At 42.3% G+C, this 20,249-nt stretch overlaps 1 protein-coding gene across 10 annotated transcripts in view; it reads right to left on the minus strand.

The window, feature by feature from the left end:
* Positions 1-998: 998 nt before the first annotated feature.
* The window catches only part of ARPP21 (cAMP regulated phosphoprotein 21), an 896,408-nt gene continuing 877,157 nt past the window's right edge, over positions 999-20,249 (minus strand). For all 10 annotated transcript variants that reach the window (XM_029589611.1, XM_029589613.1, XM_029589614.1 and 7 more), the window contains 2 exons: positions 19,461-19,615; positions 999-1,799 (listed from right to left, as the gene is read on the minus strand). In XM_029589611.1, coding sequence (XP_029445471.1) covers positions 1,542-1,799; positions 19,461-19,615 — 413 coding nt within the window. In that variant the 3' untranslated portion in view covers positions 999-1,541. The remainder of the gene's footprint in view (positions 1,800-19,460; positions 19,616-20,249) is intronic.

The raw sequence follows: 20,249 nt of genomic DNA on the forward strand, positions 1-20,249 counted from the left end.
ATTCAGGAGCAGGAGCCCGTTCCGGACCGCCGCTGGACCCGCAGGTTATTTAAGTTATTGGGTGGGGGATTTAATTTAAAGGGTCGGGGGTGGGTTTTAGGGGGTTTTAATGTGCCGGTTTTTCGATTTTTCGATTTTTAACGATTTTTAACGATTTTTCACGATATTTTACCCCCCCAAACGGCAACAATACGATTCCCTCCCCCTCCCAGCCAAAATCGATCGTTAAGACGATCGAGGACACGATTCACATCCCTAATTCTGGAGACTGCACCTTCAAAAGGATATAAGCCAGATGCTGTCAATCCAGAGGCTACAAAAATGGTCAGTGTTCATTGTTGTAAAGCATATGGGGACATATTTAAAGATCTAAACATATGTATCTTAGAGGCAAGGCAGTATAAGGGAACAATGACAGCGACATTTATATATCTCAATGACAATGACATTAATCAATGACAGCGACATTATATATATATATATATATATATATGTTTACCCTGTTCACTCTTATCCTAGTTCACGCCCCTGTTTTAATGTAATTGCATTCTTACATGCTTGTTATTGTTATAATGTAAACCAAAATGATATGTAACTTTGCTACATGAATTGCGGTATATAAAAATGTTAAATAAAAAAAAATAAAAATAAAAATCTCCAAATGCAGAGGAGGCAGGCATCTTTCAATAAACAGAAGGTTATGGAATGAGCGTGAAAGAGGGTAGGACTCAGGAGTATTGTACGGAAATATTCTTTACAGAAATCCCAGTGGAAGTGGTGGAAACAAGGACAATATCAATTCAAGAAGGCATGGGTAACACACAGGGAAATCTATGAGGTAGCAGTAGGGATTGTAGAGCTGAATGATTGATGAGGATAGACAGATTATATTGGCCATATGGTCTTTTTCTGCCATCATGTTTCTATTTTAAAATGGTACTCCAGCTAAAAGGCCGAGGATAACAAGGAACACACATTAAACAAAGAGACAAGCCAAATCCAGTGGTAGAAACATGACCTTTCTTCATGAGGTCAAATAGCTTTATTGTGATTAAACACTACAATACAGTATATATCCATAAAAAACTCTATAATGTATATAAATTATTCCTTCCTTTCAGCAGGTCTTTTTTTTCCATTACAGCTTTGGTACAATGTGATTTTATTATATATTTTCTTAAATACTTTAGTTTCACAAACTCAACACAAAGTACAAAACTAATCCAAATCAGGGATATTACAATCTACACAGTGGTGTTTAGTGGTAGGAAAAAATCTTACCTCAATGAATTCATGTCACTAGCTAAGCTATAAAGGCATACCTAGCAGACATGACAAAATATGCACCATAAACCAGCAAACATTTTTTTCTTTTTTTTTTTTTTTTTACAGAATACCAGCAGCATTCTCGTTAGCAGTGCTAATAAGTATGTCTTCAGTTGATTCTCCCACTGAGTTCTTTTATTGAAGGCCATATGTTATTTGTCAAGAAAAGCACTGATATGCACTGGTATTCCTCAGTATCCGCAGTTGCCCTAGTGTCAGTATTTGACCTGCCATCCTGTATTACTAATACTTGAACAGTTTGTCCTGCAGTTGGCAGAGATAACTGGAACATTGTTAGTAGGGCAGTGAGGTGCAACCAGCCTTAGGCTGTTCTGTGGGGATGGAGGTATGACATTGCAATAGACAGGCATTCCAGTGGCTGTAAGTGTCCCTTGACCTGATTGGTTAGGTAGCATGATTGGCTGTTGGTAAGATTGTTGCGGCATTCCTTGAGAACCTTGGTTCATTGACACCTGAAGCAAAACAGACAAAAAATGGTTTAGGTCAGAAAAATTACAGTTCTTTCTCAATATAGTCAGCCATTTCTTTTTTTCAGATTTTGAGTATAGCATTGATTTCATTATGCACCAAATACCCTGCTTCTGTACAAAATTACTCTTCTTCTCTAGTTTTCTTTCTAAATTACTCTTGCTATAAGTCGATCATTTCAGGAAGACACACAGCATCTGGTTGAAGACTTGTGATCTAATGATTTAGAATGATATTGCATCATAATCCTAGAATTCATTGTAGGATGTGATACTTTTCAATGCATCAATGTAAGATGCTGCAGTACATGAACTTCTGGCACCGCAAAAGATAGCTGAAGAAGTGGTGGTGGGGAAGGTGGAGGGTGGATTGTGAGGCCCCAAAGCTCATGTACTATATACATCATCCTTACCATATTCCTACAATGATCCAATAGAAGGTATCACTGTGCAATATCATAAATCCTAAAATCAGAGATACCACACCCCACAAAGGATCCAAGCTTTCTTTATGGAACAAACTGTTCTATAGATGACGTGATACACAGCTGGTGTCTTAAAACTTTATACATTTAATGGCAGTTCCAGGAACATCGAATAAAGATCAAACAATTCCAGGCACTCCATACACACATTCACTATTAATTCATGCAGACCTTCCAAGTGCCAGTGCCTCTGCACTGACAAAGAAATTTCATCAGGGCCTTGACTGAGAACTTTCATCTTTGTCAGAACCACTGGCACTTAGGAGATGTGTAAGAATAAATATTATACATTTTTATATTTGGAGTGCCTGGAATCGTTTCATCCACAATGGAGGTGCATTTGATTTTGTATTGTTTACCAGCCTTGAAGCTGGAACATCTGCAATTATGTTCCGTGCAATTATGTCAAGTAAAAATATTGTGTAGTTGGATTTCTACCAGTGCCGGAAATATGTCACAGGCTCTGGTGGTACCAGCCACTACTTAATACAGCAGCCTATAACATCTATACAATGACCCAGATCCATCTATACAATGATCTATAAAGATTAACAGAAGTGAAAAGAAACAAGCTGACAATGTATCTTGGTTTTCTGCATGCTTTCATTTATTTTCATTTATTTTTTATAAACCAAAACAATCATGCCACACCAAGGGGGTCATTTTCCAAGGAGTTACTGCGGGTGATAATTCCGCAAATAGTGTTAACAGCCGTTAACACGATTTGCGAATGCAAATTTTAAATTCAGGGGGCGGAGTAAATATAAAGTAGGGAGGATTTATCGTGTGCCGCGAAACAGCCGCAGTGTTTGTGCGCTAGTGGCCGGTAAAGGTTTATCACAGTTCACGATGTTTCCGGATAGCCTGTTTCAGCAGGAGAGAGAGAGAGAGAGAGAGAGAGAGAGAGAGAGAGAGAGAGAGAGAGAGAGAGAGAGAGAGAGACTTGCTATAGTGCCTCCTCCCTAGACAGGTATTTGTATCCCTGTTGGAGGCCCACATAGTAACTCGAGGTGTGGATTAGGTATGAGTGTAGGGGGTTGGGGGCCACTTTCACATTCATCATGAGATGTACGAACAGAACAGTGGTCTCTTGTGAAGATTTGCTGGCCTTTGGAGTGAGGAAACTCACTCCAAGATGAGATTTGGGCAATGTTCTCTCCACCTAGCTTGTTGTTGCCCAGGTAGAGTGTCCATCAAGCTAGGTGGAGAGAACATTGCCCAAATCTCATCTTGGAGTGAGTTTCCTCACTCCGAAGGCCAGCAAATATTCACAAGAGACCACTGTTCTGTTCTGTTCGTACGTCTCATGTTGAATGTGAAAGTGGCCCCCAACCCCCTACACTCATACCTAATCCCCACCTCGAGTTACTAGGTGGGCTTCCCACAGGGATACAAATACCTGTCTAGGGAGGAGGCAGTATAGCAAGGCGCACTCTCTCTCTCTCTCTCCCCCCTCCCCCCCCAGCCTGCAGCATACTGAAACAGGCTGTCCGGAAACATCGTGAACCGCGATATATACTGGCAATGTAGCCCAAATTGGGTTAATAGTGCAACTTGCGCTAAGAGCGTTTTGCATAGCTGTTATCACAATTTGCGATACACATGCTTATTAGCATAAGGTACACCCCTTTTTGGTATCGCATGCGATACCAATGCGATATTGGAAAATGAGGCCCAAGTTTGCAAGTTAATTCTTGTTTTGTGATACTGTAGCTTTACACTAGCAGTAATAAGGATGTGTAGCCGCCAATTGTTTGGTTCAGTTTGTTTTGTTTCAGGCTTTTTGTTTTTCGATTCATTTAATGTTTTTTTCAGTCTGTTTTGTTTGGCAAACTGAAAAAAACCCCATTAAATGTGAAAAAATCTCAAAAGAAAATTATAACGAACTGATTAAAAGACAGGTCTCTTGTGGCCCTGGAAACCCCCGTACATCATAATGCTGCAGGCCACATTAGAGGAAGGCATTGAAGTGATGTCACTTCGATGCCATTCTTTAGTCAGATGGAGTCATTTCTAAAGGTCCAAGACCCATATTGCTTCTGCCCTTTTTTATGCCAGATCTTGGAAGGTAATAAATGGTGGCTGGAGTGGCCTTATCCTGCCTTACTGAATTGGGGGAAGGGGGGGGGGGGCATGACAAGGCCCCAACCAGGTCCCTGGCTTAATCTGGGCTAAACCCAGGTATGCTTCAGGAAGAGCCAGATTAGATTTTTGGGCCATGTGTTGGGTTCAAAGGGGCCTGAGGAGGCCCAGGAAGGCCTAGGGGTAGACTCTGACCCCATTAGTTTTCAGGACTGCATAAAGGCAATTTTAAAAAAAAATTCCACAAATACAAAAATACCCCAAAATGTTTTCATATTTTTGAAGACGACCATTTTCAGATTGTTCCATTCTGAACAAGTTGAAAACCTCCTCATTTGTTGCCTTCTCCGCATTTTTTTTTCAAAGAAATACACATCACTAATCAATAGCTTGAAGCATAAATACTGACTTTTTACATACAGTTTAACATGAATTAATGAACTCCCCCACAATGTAAGGAACAGAACTAATTTGACTTTGTATAGGAGATTGCAAAATAACTTTGAACACAGCTTGGAAGGTATCTGATCGTGGAAGAGGCTGTTTTTGGTTCCAGGAAAGTGAATGGGTTTGATGTTGCTTTTTTGTATAGTAATGCGATAATGTAGAAAAACAAATTATGTTGAGCTATACAACAGTTTGCTCCGTAATAACTAGAGGCAAGTTAACCTTAAATATAGAAGGGCTAACAATATTTTCATAGCTATACATATGTCTTAATCACAAACCACCACGGACACCAGCTTTGCTTATTAGTAAGACATATAAAAAGGCATAACATGGTAGTATGGTTCATCCTCTGGAAATGTCTAAACATTCTAATATCATTGTTTCAGCAAAACCCTGGGATCACAACCCTGAGAGAACTGTAGCCAATGAAGAAGTCGGGGACATTCCCATTCCAACAGATAAACTTGTTCCAAACTTGTTCCAAGAAAACTGGATATTGTGGTGAAAGAGAAAAGCCCAAGAACAGCATTGGTGATAGAAGTGTCAGTAGAAAGCGACTATTCTGTGGATCAAAAAGAAGAGGAGATCCTCAAGTATTAAAGAATGTAATCAGAAACCAAAAAAATGTGGCAGAAAGTTACAGAATACAGTCCCAAGTGTAACCTCATGTACCTCTAGAAGGACGCTCTTTTTGGCACAATGCAACTATTAAGATGGGCATTAGAAGGATCTTCCAATCAGCAAAATAGAAACTTTCTTCGTAAAATTTCATTATCTTCTGCAAATATTTATTTATTTATTTATTTATTTTTAGTTTTTATAAACCGACGTTCCTGTATAAAATACATATCACACCGGTGTACAGTGAAATAAAAACTGTCGCCACGTGGGTGGCTTACATTGTAACAAATAACATTTAAATAACAATATAAATACATTTAACATTTTAACAGATACAGTGAAGATTAGAGGAGATTTGAGGAGATTACAGTAAACAATCTGGGTAGATTAAGATTCAATGATGAGCTCTTCAAGAATTAATGGACAACAGGTGGGTCCGGACAAGAACTTATGGACAACAAGTGGGTCTGGTCAGAGGTTAAACTGATAAAGTATCAGCTCAACCTGCACTTAGTTCTCCGGGAATGCTTGTGTGAAGAACCAAGTCTTTAGTTTCTTTTTGAATGTGTTATGGCAGGATTCAAGGCGAAGGTCTGGAGGGAGTGAATTCCAGAGTGTGGGGCCCGCTGTGGATAATGCACGTTTCCTTAGTGAGGTTTTTGCCGGCTGGGTGATTAGCAGGTTCTTGTATGCGCTTCTGGTTGGTTTCTTGGAAGTGTGAAGTTGGAGTTGGTGAGTTAAGTTGAGAGGCGCGATGTTGTGAAGGGCTTTGTGTATCATCATAATGGTTTTAAAGTGAATCCTGTATTTAATCGGTAGCCAATGGAGCTGCTGCAGGATGGGGGTGATATGTTCCCTTTTTTTGGTGTTTGAGAGAATTCTGGCCGTGGCGTTCATTACCATCTGGAGTGGTTTGGTGGTGCAGGCAGGAAGGCCCAGAAGGAGAGAATTGCAGTAGTCCAGTTTTGGTAGTATGATGGCCTGAAGGACCAGGCGGAAGTCTCTGTAGTTTAGAAGTGGTTTTAGTTTCTTTAGTGTCTGCAATTTAAAGAAGCATTCTTTCGTGGTGTTATTTATGAACTTGATGAAGTTGAAACTATTGTCCAGCAGTACACCCAGGTCTCTTACATGTGGGGTGGAAGAAGTGCCTGGACCTTGGCTAGCCGTTGGAGCGATGGGTGGAGAGTGATTTTCAGGAGCTATGAGTAGGATTTCTGTTTTGTTCGTGTTTAGTACCAAGTTGAGGCTGGCGAGTAGGTTATTGATTGCTCTGAGGCATTTATTCCAGTGTGCCATAGTTATGTGTAAGGATTCAGCTATAGGAATGAGTATTTGAATGTCATCCGCATAAAGAAAATGTGTAAGCTTGAGATTGGTAAGTAGGTGACAGAGTGGGAGGAGATAGATATTGAAAAGTGTGGGTGACAGTGAGGATCCTTGCGGTACTCCCATCTTGGATTCTATGGGGTGAGACTCTTTGTTGTTCACTTTGACCTTGTAGTATCTGTTATCTAGAAATATTCTAGCACTGATCTAACTCTTTCCATTCTGCTATGTAACATACAATCATTAACTAAAAAAATTCCTATTATTAACGACCTTTTAACATATTTCATCCGCAATATTTGCCATTACAGAAACATGGCTCAAAAAAAGTGATTTAGTCCTTTTGAACACCATAAATAAAGAAAATTATGATGCTTTCTCCATTCCGAGGAAAAATAGAAATGGTGGAGGTATAATGCTTATAGCAAGAAAAGACCTAGGGTTAAATTATATTCAAATCAACATAACCTCCCCATTCGAAGCTGCTTTATTTAAAGCAAAACAAACTGCAAATCTGTATAGTTTGTCCTCCAGGAATTCTCGAACACAACTGTTCTCCACTGATTGAATATATTATGAACAATTTAAATCCTGAAACCCCTACAATAATCCTTGGTGATTTTAACCTTCATACCGATGTCTTACCACTTAGCTCACATTGTGAATTGTTTCTTGAATCATTAGCCGCTATGGGGTGGAATCAAATTATCTAAAAATCCACATATAAAGCTGGACATACGCTGGAGTTTATTTTTACAAATACCATTTTAACAGATTGTGGAAAAATTGAAAGTCAACCGATTCCATGGTCAGACCACTACTTTATTTCATGTAACCTTACTTTTGATATCGATAACGCAAAACCCTCCCCGGAAGTTTCACTCTTTTCATATAGAACGAATTTAAATATCCATGAACTGATTGACCTCCTACCCGCTAAACTTGAATAGATATTGGTGCTAAATACTAATGAGGCAATAACAACTTGGGGAAATATGGTAAAAAATATTGCTGATAAATTATGCCCAATAATAACAAACTTCCCAAGAAAAAAATCAAACCCATGGTACACACCTAATCTATAGTAACTAAAAAAACAGCTTAGTCAGAAAGAAAGAATTTGGAGAAAAACAAAAAATAATGATACATTAGCCTCCTATCGGACTATATTAACTATATACAGATCTGCAATAAATACAGCAAAACAAACCTATTTCACTAAAAAAATTCATGACATAAAATACAATCCTAAAGTTTTATTCGACATTGTTCAAAATTTAATCAAACCACCAATTAACAGTACAATATTCAATGATGAAAATGCACAATTAAAATGTGAAGAACTTGCCAAATTCTTTAAAGATAAAATAAAAAACTCATCTTCATTATCAACAAAAGAGATACAGAAAATTAATTTACCAATTGATAATGATAAATCATGGAATTCATTTAAATTAGCCTGCAGCTTAGAAATTAAATCCATTAAAAAAAATTTAAAACCTGCAACCCACCTCTGGGACCCAATATCTTTAAAATATTTTAAATTTTGTCCTGACCTTATTGCACAAAAAATAACAGAAATAGTTCATCTCTCCCTATCTGAAGGGATTGCTCCATCACCACTAAAATGTGCAATTATAAAACCTAAATTAAAAAATAATAAAAACGTTGCTGCAGATCTAAATAATTTTAGACCCATTTCGAACCTTCCATTTCTAACAAAAATACTCGAAAAGACAGTTCAAAAACAACTGAGTACTTGGGAAGACAATAATATACTTTTTCAATCACAATTTGAGTTTAGAAAAAAACCATAGCACAGAATTTCTACTGCTTGCACTATCTGATACGGTTCTTAGAGGTTTTGACCACGGTGATTCCTACACATTTGACGCGGTAGATTTTAAAATTTTAACTGAACGATTAGTTGAAATTGGAATCAATGGAAGGGTTTTAGAATGGTTTAATTCTTTTCTTGGTGAATGTACATATCAAGTTCAGATAAATAAGAATTTATCTAGTAGGATAAATATTGAATCAGGGGTACCACAGGGATCGGCGCTATCAACCACATTATTTAATATTTACCTTCTCCCGCTACGTAGGCTGCTAGCTGGACTAGGTATATTATATTACATATATGTGGATGGTATCCAGCTCTTAATTAAAATAAAAAACTCAACTGAAGATACAGTAAAAGAAGTTGAGATCTACTTGAACTCCATTAGAACACTTAACACATATGAGATTGATTTTAAATACTCAAAAAACTGAATTTATCTTACTAAGTAGGAAATAGATATATAGCAAACCTTTTCTTTTTAATACTGATTTTATGCAGATCAAATCATCCAATACTGTTCGCGATTTAGGAATTTTAATTGACTGAGTTTAGATTAACCACTGACATAAAGAGGAAGATGAGAGCCGGCTATTTTAAATTACACATCTTAAAACGTCTGAAACCTTTATTAGATTTTGCTGACTTTAGAACCGTGTTACAGTCACTACTCTTTTCCAAGGTGGATTATTTCAATGCCATCTTGTTAGGTTTGCCAAGTGCCCACATTAGACCTCTGCAACTGCTTCAGAACTCTGCAGCAAGAGTACTTTGTGGAAGAAAGAAATATGAACATATTACCCCGACTTTAATAGACCTCCACTGGCTTCTGAACAAAGGATTGAATATAAAATCTTATGTACTTAATTCAAATCCATAAACTGTGAACATACAGAATGGTTAAATGCTTCACTACATATACACACACCCCAATAAAATCTCCGATCTGCGAACAAAGGACTACTCGTGATTCCATCCATTAGATCTGCCAATCTTTCTGAAGTAAGAGAACGCACAATTTCCATAGCAGGTGCAAAGATATAGAACACCTTACCTTTCGAACTTAGAATACAGAAAGACATAAAAATGTTTAAGAAACGTTTAAAAACACTACTGTTCAAACAGGCCTAAGACTTAAATAATACCCAATCATTTAACTGACAGTTAAGTTAAATTACCTCCCACAATTAGACTAACAAAAGAGCTTAACAGTGCTGCTATACAAGCATATTATATTTGATTAATATGTGTCTACGATGGTTATGTTATTTTATGTTTTTATGTTTATATTATACTGATCTTAATTTGTACCATTACTTGTTATTTTTAAAGTTAATATTAATTTTTATTCTTTTAAATTGTTATCGTATTTTAAGGTCGTTTTATTTTTTGCAATGTATCTTATTATAGTTTATTTTTAATATGGTAAATTTTAAACTGACTTAATTAGATTGAAATTTTTTATGTATATTATACGACCGCTATGTACACCGTCTTGATTGCTCATCAGACAGACGGTATATAAATTAGATAAATAAATAAATAGCTGAAAATTTGAGAGAATGAGATATCCAACATGCGCTGGCTAATGAGTGAAGTTTATTCCTGTCATGGTTTGGAAAAAGAAAAAAATCCTGACCTATTTGGAAACATTACCCCCCAAGAAATTTTCAGTTGTGGAAAGGAAAAAACACAATAGCAGTATTTCTGTAAAAGTGTCAGTACCAAGTGACTATTTTGTACAACATATGGAAAAAGAGAAGATCCTCAAGTATCAAATCATGTAATCAGAGACCATGAAAATGTGGCAGAAAGATGCGAACACAGAGCTGTTGTGATTCTGCTGTTATGTAGCCTCCCAACCATCAGAGGCCCTCAGGGAGCTGCTCTTACCCTCTTCTCCACTCATAGTCACTGTGAACCCATGATTCAGCAGGATCCCAACTATTTAACCCGGTCTCTGGTTATGTTCAGGGCCTTGTCAAAGTCTGCTTGTCTCCCTGCTTGCCCCCACGTCTCTGAATGCTCTGTGGCTCCCCTAAGCCACCTTGTACCAAATTTTGCTCTATGGCTCCCCTAAGCCGCCTTGTACCAAATTTTGCTCTGTGGCTTCCCTAAACCTTCTTGTTCCAAATTTTGCTCTGTGGCTTTCTTAAGCCTTCTTGTTCCAAGTTTTGCTCTATGGCTCTCCTAAGCCGCCTTGCTCCAAATTTTGCTCTGTGACTCCCCTAAGCCGCCTTGCTCCAAATTTTGCTCTGTGACTCCCCTAAGCCGCCTTGTTCCAAGTTTTGCTCTGTGGCTCCCCTAAGCCGCCTTGTTCCAAGTTTTGCTCTGTGGCTTCCCTAAACCTTCTTGTTCCAAGTTTTGCTCTGTGGCTTTCCTAAGCCTTCCATTCTAGCTTGGGCTCTGTGGCCTCCCTAGGCCTTTTGTGATACCTGTCTGATCTAGTCTTTGTCTTGCATGTCCTGCTCCAGTGTTCCAGGTTCCAGCGTCCCAGCCTACTCCAGTGTCCCAGCCTGCTTCAGCGTGCCATGCCTCCCTGCATCTAGTTCCAGACTCCAGTTCCACACCTGCCTTTGGTTCCAGCCTTGCCTTGGCTCCAGTCCAGCACTAGCCTCAGTCCAAGCCCCTGTCTAAGTCCTGCCCACCGCCAGCTGGCTGGTATAGGCTGAAGATTACATAGTTTAATTCTGTCTTGCCCTGTAGTCCTGACTCAGCCTAGCTGAGTCCTCAACCACAACACAGGCATAACTTGATGTATTGCCAATATATATTACATGTTATGAACTCTAGAAGAAATCTCTTTATGGCACAATGCAAATACTGAGTTGAGCAGTAGAAGTAAATTTTGAAGATTGAGATCATACTCAACATACTCTGGTTTATGAATGAGTGCAAAACAAACCATGTTTGGAGACACTACCTAATGAAATTGTCAAATAAGTTAGTTTATTCTTGGTGATACTGCTGGGCTGATCCAGTGGCTTAAAGCAGTGCTCCTCATTACCATATTGAAGGCCTAGGTTCAATTCCTGGGTCTGACACTGCAGAGAAAGTGTTCATAGGCCCAGGGGGAAAAGGGTTCCTTAACCATTTCTCAATGGTGACACCTACCTTTTGAACTTAGGATGTATGCGCATCAACTTCTGGAGTTTTTGCGCCCAGCCAAGGTCTGTCATTGCAATGAATGGGCTAGCATACAATTGGGGCAGATTTTCAAAAGGGTACACGTATAAAATACGCGCGTACCCCCCGAAAACCTGCCCCAAGCTCCCCCTGCGCGAGCCGAGCTTATGTTGCATAGGCTGCCGGCGAGCACAAAGCCCCGGGAAGCGCGTAAGTCCCGGGGCTTTCCTGGGGGGGGGGCATGTCGGGGGGGGGGTGTCGGGGGCGTGTCACGGCCGGCGCGTCATCGGGGGTGCTCCGGGGGCGGGGCCACGGCCATGGTTCCGGGCCAGCCCCTGGACCGGAACATGGCGCGCCAGCAACCGGCCCGGCGCGCACAAATTACGCCTGCCTCAAGTAGGTGTAAATTTTGCAATAAAGGTAGGGGGGGGGGAATTAGGGCTGGGGGTGGATTAGTTAGGGGAAGGAAAGGGAAGGTGGGGGGGCGCCGGAAAGAAAGTTCCCTCCGAGGCCGCTCCGATTTCGGAGCGGCCTCGGAGGGAACAGAGGCAGGCTGCACGGCTCGGCGCGCGCCATCTGCCAATTTTGCGCAGCCTTGCGCTCGCTGACCCCGGATTTTAAAAGATACGAAATCAGGTGTACTCTTATTTGCTGTTCACGCAGGCCTTTCCTAACTCCAACATTACTTAACTCCCTTCAATCAACATACTTCGCTAGTAATAGCATTAATAGCCACCCCTTATAATGTTATTATATATATATATAATTATCTGATCTTCATTTTCCTTCTTACTCCAAGTTATTGATTCCCTGTTACATGTAACTGCTTTTCTGCACTATTGTTCAAATTGTAAAGTTTATTTTAATTGCACCCCTGTTTCTTGTGAACCTGCATGATGGGACTATCGTCTTGAATGTTGGTATATAAAAAAAACTTAAATAAATAATAAAAAAAAAAATTGGCGCCAGGTGCGTGAACAAAAGTACGCGCTCGTGTACTTTTAAAAAATCTGCCCCAAGGGATAAATCCGCAGGTAGTTGTGGATGAAGGCTGATGGCTTTGTAGTCCAATAAAGCCAGGGTCAGATTGAGTTGGAAGCTCAAAGGAGCAGGAGTAAAATGTTGGGTGAAAAAAAGAATTTGGCACAGTTTAACAAAAATCAAATTCAAAGTGTTTAACAGACTGGTTAATAAATTATAAACTACTGTATGACTACGTGCATATTTTTTTAATGACTCCAAAATATTATTTGATAAAATGCCTTAGATACTAGGAGCAGTGTCATTGGCTGAGAGATGCTCATATGGATGTCTACATGCCCACTTCTTAATATTGTCATGAAAAACAAGCTATCTGAAAAAAATGCTTTAAAAAGAGAGAAGAGTTGCTTACCTGTAACAGGTGTTCTCCGAGGACAGCAGGATGTTAATCCTCGCACATGTGTGACATCAACAGATGGAGCCCCGACATGGAAAACTTATGTCAAAGTTTCTAGAACTTTGACTTGGCACACTGAGCATGCCCAGCATGCGCTATACCATGCGTCCCTCTCCAGTCTTATAACATGGAATTATATATACAGAAATAGGAGAAACCCAACTCCACTGGGAGGTGGGTGAGTTTCATGAGAACTAACATCCTAATGTCCTCGGAGAACACCTGATACAGGTAAGCAACTCTGTTTTCTTCGAGGACAAATAGGATGGTAGTCCTCACACATAGGTGAATCCCTAGCTATAGGCTGCTCCCAAATATAAAAAGGGACAAACAGACTCTCAAACAAGGTGCCAACGGGCACAACAACAGTGCTGTTGGTAACAGAGGGGGAGACAACCTAAACCCAAGCAATGGGCCCTATGCGGGAGAGGGTTGGGTTCGATACCTCAAACAGATTCTGAAGGATAGACTGGCCAAACCTACTGTTACATCGGCCACTTCAAACCAAGCAATAGTGAGATGTGATTATATGGAAAGAACTCCACGTCACAGCCTTGCAGATCTCTTCCAAGGGGACTGCTCACAAGTGGGCCACTGATGCTGCCATGGCTCTGACAGAATAAGCCTTGACAAGACTTCCAAGATGTAGTCCTGAATAGGCATAACAGAAGCAGATGCAATCTGCTAGCAATTGGATAGTGTCTATTTGGCAATGGCAACGCCAAACCTATTCCTATCAAAAGAAATAAAAAGCTGGGTGGATTGTCTATAGGTTTCTATCCACTCCAGACAGAAGGCTAAGGCTCGCTTGCAGTCCAAACTGTGCAGTCAGTGCTTGCTCACCTTGGTGCGAATGGGGTCTGGGAAAGAAAGCTGGCAGAATGATGGACTGGTTAAGATGGAAGTCTGTCACCACCTTAGGCAGGAACTTAGGGTGCACACACAAGACCACCCTGTCATGATAAAACGTACTGTAAGGTGGATAAGTCACTAAGTCCTGGAGATTGCTGACACTATGCGCTGAGGTGACCGCCATCAAAAATATGACCTTCCAGGCAAGTACTTCAGGTCACAGGTGTGCAGCGGCTCAAAAGGAGTTTTCATCAGCTGAGCTAACACCATGTTGAGGTCCCAAGACAAAGCAGGAGGCCTTAATTAAAATAGGTCCCACATGAATCACACAACTATAGGCTGGTCATAGATGGTCATCTACATCAGATTGGTATGCACCAACTGTACTGAGATGAACTCTAATGGAGTTGGTTTTCAAATCAGCTTCTGATAGGTGTAGAAGGTAATCAAGCAGTTTTTGTGTGGGGTAGGAGAATGGATCTAGGGCCTTCTGTTCACAGCACATGGAAAACCTCCTCTACTTCAGTCCATAGTACTTTCTATTGGAAGGCTTTCTAAAAGCCAGCAGGACCAGAGACACATCCTCAGAGATTGAGTGATTGCAGAATTAACCTTTCCACATCCAGGCTGTGAGTGAGAGCCTGGAGATTGGGATGTCGCAACCTGCCTCAGTCTTGTGTCTTGAGATCTGGGGAAGTCTCCAGACTAATCAGACTTTGGATGGACAACTCCCATTGGAGTGGAAACCAGATCTGTCACGGCAAATAAGGGGCTATGAGGATCATAGTTCTCTTATCCTCGCAAAGCTTCAAGAGATTGCCACTAAGGGAATCAGAGGATATGTATACAGAAGACCCTTGCCTCAGTAATGGACAAGGGCATCCAAGGCTGGTTTGCCATCTGACCTGTACAGGGAGTAGAACCGAGATGCCTTCCTTTTGCAAGGGGATGCAAATAGATCTTTGTCCGGGCTCTCCCAGAGGCAGAATATCCAATTCTCCACCCCCTGGTCCAGGGACCACATGTGGGGTTTGAAGGCACCACTCAGTCTGTTCGCTACCATGTTCTCTGTCCTGGCCAGGTACATGCCCCCGAGCGCCATCACGTGGTATGATTCCGTACCTCTCTGCTTGTTGACATACCACATCACTACCTGGTTGTCAGTTTGGATCAGTAAACTTTATTGGACTGCCGATCTCTGAAAGCCCATAGCGTGTACCTGATCGCTCGAAGCTCCAGGGAGTTGATTTGACAACAGCTTTTCTGAGCAGACCAGCGACCTTGCGTGTTGAACCCATCTACATGAACTCCCCAGCCCAGGGTGGACGCATCCATGGTTAGGACAATTAGGATAGGAGGACTTCGAAAAGAGATCCCCCGTTCCAGATTTGAAAGTACCTGCCTCCAGGACAAAGAGTCCTGGAGGGACAGGGTAACTTGGATGCAATCCTGGAGGTTCTGTGTGGCCTGGCACCATTGCAACCTCAGGGTCCATTGGGCTCCTGCATGTGTAATCGTGCTAAGGGAGTGACATGGACAGGTGCAGCCATATGGCCGAATACAGGCTCAACATGTGCCAGGCTGACAGCTGCTGGCTCTGCTGGAGAGCTTATTTAAGATTTTTTATTTAAAGGTTGAGAATACAATCACTATACACATAACGAGCAAAAGTTCACTAACTTCACATATAAAGTTAAAAATAAAAACAGTATACATTAGTATTGAGGTACTTCCCATTTTTGGTTGTTACCCATAAAGATACTGGACATTAGAGTTTATTCACATTCCCCGTATTTTGTTTGTTTGTCTGCTGACTCTCTGCCATGATGGTATTCAAATTGATGGCCCTTTGACAAGGCAGGAAGGCCTTGGCCTGAGGCATGTCTAGCAGGGCTCCAATGAAGTCCAATGGAGGTGATGGGCTGAGATGGGACTTTGGGTAGTTGATGACGAACCCTAGCGACTTCAACACCTGGATGGGTCAATCACATGGATCTGATGGCTCCAGCCTATGGAGATGCACCGCCTCCATGACCAGGCATTTTGTGAAGACTCGTGGAGCTGACACTAGCCCGAATGGCAACACCCAGTACTGGAAGTACTGTTTTCCCACCAGAAATCTGAGATACTTCCTGTGACTGGAGAAGATATTGATATGAGTGTACGTGTCCTTTAGATCAAGGGAGCATAGCCAGTCCCCTTTTTGCAAAAGTGGGATCAAGGAGCTCGTGGAAACCATTTTGAACTTTTATTTTTTGAGAAATTTGCTCAAGGCCCTTAGGTCTAGGATGGAATGAGTCGTCCTGCTTTCTTTGGAATCAGGAAGTATCTGGAGTAAAATCCCTGCTTTGCCCTGGTGGGACAGGCTCAAGTGGTCTGGCTGTTAAGAGGGAGGAGAGCTCTGTTAGCAGTACCTCCTGAGGTGCTACCAGCCCAAAATGGGCTTGGAGGGCAATTTGGCGGGACACCTAATGGGTTCATTTGGAACCCTTGACGGACGATGGAGGTTATATTTGACCACTGGTTCGCGAAGAACTGCAGCCTGCCCTCAACCAGAAGGTCCAACGTCCCAGGTACACTCCCTATGACCCAATCAAAACCCCATCCCTGGAGTTGCCTAAAGGCTCCAACTGGAAGCTTGGGGGCTCTTTGTTGCCTGGGACGGATGCAGGAGCCCTGATGTTGTTGATGGGAGCGAAGGGGAAGAAGATAGTACTTCCTCTGATGAAAGAAGGCTTCCTCTGCCCTCATCTTGCTGACCTCCCAGAGAAAAAGGATGGGTCTGGAGTGCTGGTGGAGAGTTGTTGGAGGGTTTCATGGTGGGTCCAGAGCTGGGCCATTGCGTCCCTCACCCTATCTCTGAAGATATTCTCCCCAGTACAAGGCATGTCAGCGAGTTGTTCCTGTGTACCTCTGGTCAGAGATCAGAGGCCCACAGCCATGCCATTGTGTGGGCACCAATTCCTGCTGCAGAGACCCTTTATGCCAACTCAAAAATGTTGTAGGTCACTCGGACCTCATGCTTTCCACACTCCAGGAGTGTGGAAAGCATGAGGTCCGAGTGACCTCATCTGGAAGCAGGTGCAGGAGGTGGCCGAGCAGCTGCTGAGGCAGCTGCTCGGCCACCTCCTGCACCTGCTTCCAGATGTTTTGCAAGTAATGGCTCATGTAAAGCTGATAGGAAGCTATGCAGGCAATGAGCATGGCCCCCTGAAACACTTTTCTCCCAAGAGCATCCATCGCTCTTGTGTTCTTTCCCTGAGGGTGCTGATGAATGGATCTGAGAATGCTTGGCTCTTGAGAGTGGATTTGACTACCACCGAATCTGGCAGCCTTCTGGATGAGGTAGACCCTGTCCTCCTTCTTGTTAATGGGAGGCACTGTGAGGGGGTATTCCCATATCCTCAGCAAAAACTCCTTAAAGATGCAGTGTACCAGGACCACCACGATTTCCTTAGGAGGCTCCACGAACTGGAGGATCTCAAGCATTTTGTACTTGCCAACATTCTCCATCAGTAACTGAAATGGGATGGCTTCCGCGAGGGTCTGATGGGAGACACTCAGAGCCCTCAAAGGAGGACTCTGTGGTGTCATCTTCCCAGAGGTTAAAGGGACCCTCATCTTCACTGTAAGAAACAGGATGGGGCCCTAGGCACTTGGTCTTTGTCCAGAAGTGCAGGCACTGGCAGAGCTGGAAAGGAGGGCTATAGGCCTCGGCATCTCTGCTGGTCTGGGTGGAGTTTCCTTCTCTGAGGAACTGGCTACAACTACAATATCAGCGGGGAAGGATGCAGTACGCCGATGGGCAATAATGTCATTCTGGGAACAGATGCCAGCTGGGTCAATATCACATCAATGAGTGCATTGAGCTTCTCCAGCAGCGGTTCCAGGATGGACGGTACTGGCTCTGGTGCTGTTGGTGCCACAGGATCAATGCCCTGCATCACCTGTTCCACCGCCAGCTGGACTCTCAGCTCCAGCTCCTCCTCAACATTGCCAATGCCAATACTGACTGGGAGGAAGGAGGGGTGGCCACATCGTCTTCGGACCTGTGAGGCAGATCAGTGACTGGCATCAGGGCTGGTGGAGACAATTATGGACCCCTGGCACGATGGAGGACTGGCGCTCCTCACTGTGGGGTCACTTGGGAGGCATCACAGCATGTGCTGGTGCATCCCTGTGCCCTGTACTGTGCATCAGAGACCAGTCCCAATGCTTCTTCGGCTTCCTCGATGCTCAGCCCGCTTTGCCCGGTGCCAAGGTAGATGATTAACCCAATATCCTCCGCCTAGAGGAGCTCGATGGTGGTCAGTCTCCGGTGCCTCTATCCACTGACAACACCGATGGTCCCACTGATGTTGATGGTGCGGTGTCCATTGGTGTATCTTCGAGGTCCATTGACGCTGATGGCTTGGTCTTCCTCGACCCGAAGAGTTGTTCCATCTTGCCGAGCCAAAGACGATTTCTCTTCAGGATCATTTGTGCGCATAAGCAGCAACCCCAGACGTCATGTGATGCCCCCAAGCAGAGAACACATGTCTCATGGGGGTCCGTAATGGACATAATTCTTGGGCACAGAGGGCATCGCCGGAAACCAGACATGGTCATGATGGGACGAAATAAAGGGGCCACAATATCAAAATCAATGGTGGCGTGCGTCGATGGCCAGTGGGCACTAAAGCACCGCTACAGGGGAATCGATTGTGAAATGAAACTTACTGACAGATGACAAAAACCTCACTAGGAATGCTATCAGGGATGGACCCAACCTCAAATATAGAAAAAAACTGCAATAAATCGAAAAGAGAAAGTTTTTCAAAACCAAGCCAAAAAGGCCAAGATTAGAGCTTACCAACTGTGATGCTGCATGCTCAGTGTGCCAAGTCAAAGTTCTAGAAATTTTGATGTAAGTTTTCCATGCCGGGGCTCCATCTGATGTCACCCATGGGTGAGGATTACCATCCTGCTTGTCCTTGGAGAAAAGAAGTCTACATTTTACTAGTAAATATTAAGGTACAAGAAGCAGTGTGAAAGCTTTGCTATTCACCCACATATTCTCTAACAGTCATAATATTGTATATTATGATAATTTCAGGGTGAAGATGGGGTGTGTTTAACAAAGTTACCTGGACCTCTTGAAGTGCCCATAGCGCTATTTGGGTTCTGGATCATCTTGAGGGGAGGGAGGTGTGGCGGGAGGCAGATAATTGTGATAGTAGAAAACGCCATTGAGGTAATAGTACCATAAGAAATGAATATGCAATATGCTTACTGCTTATAAGGTGCCGAGGATGCTTGTTTCCAGTGGTCACATAGCAACATCTGGCCCTTATATACCTTGTTCTGATTAGTTACAGAGTAGAATTACAGTATTAAAGACAATGCTTTCAAAATGACTTCTCTGTGCTCGTCCAGCTTAGAATTACCTGATAAGACGGCATGGCTGGATATTGAACCATCATGCCTTGCACCTGGTTTCCCTGTTGATTATTGTTCATCAGGTTTTGGTTGTGCGGAGACTGCTGCATTCCCATGAGACCTTGGAATCCTTGTTGTTGATTAGGTAAGACAGCCTGATAACCTGGAGGAAGACAATTATTTTCAGTTGGGTGCATCAAGAGTCATGAAAGTTCACTATTAAATTATTTTACACAGAGCAGGAGAGCAAGGCTGCTATATTCAGAAAAGAGATGGATGGTATCCTTATTTTCACAATCATATACTGCTTTCTCATTCTTGTTGCTCGGTGAAAAAAATGCATTCATAAAAAAGGCATACTTAAATAACGTTATATTTTCAAATAGTGTGGAAAAAGCAGAATGTAAAATTGACATGTAAACTGGCAAATTAAAAAAATAATAATTATGTATTTGTAAGGGATACTCTGATCCCTTACCAATAAATATATTCTTTTTCATCAGAATTAAGGGGCTTGGAAACATCTCTAAAGGTTCCTACTCCCAGGGGTTGGGATTGGTTAGCTCTGCCCTATTGGGGCCTAGTATGCGCAAAGGTGTTAAGAGTTGAGGATATTTTTTAGAAGACCTTTTTCTCGGCCTATCTGGCTTAGTCAGTAAGGGGTGAGACAGCAGGAGTGATGACAGAGTTTTGATGTCTTGTTTTGGCCAAGTGTCCTTTCGGGAGGGAAGTCCAGCTGCCTGAGAAGATCTGGAATAGGGTACTCCCCTGCCCTACTACCCACTGAAATGGGGTTG

The sequence above is a fragment of the Rhinatrema bivittatum genome, chromosome 2 (assembly GCF_901001135.1).
Source record: "Rhinatrema bivittatum chromosome 2, aRhiBiv1.1, whole genome shotgun sequence".
Taxonomy (NCBI): Eukaryota; Metazoa; Chordata; class Amphibia; order Gymnophiona; family Rhinatrematidae; genus Rhinatrema; species Rhinatrema bivittatum.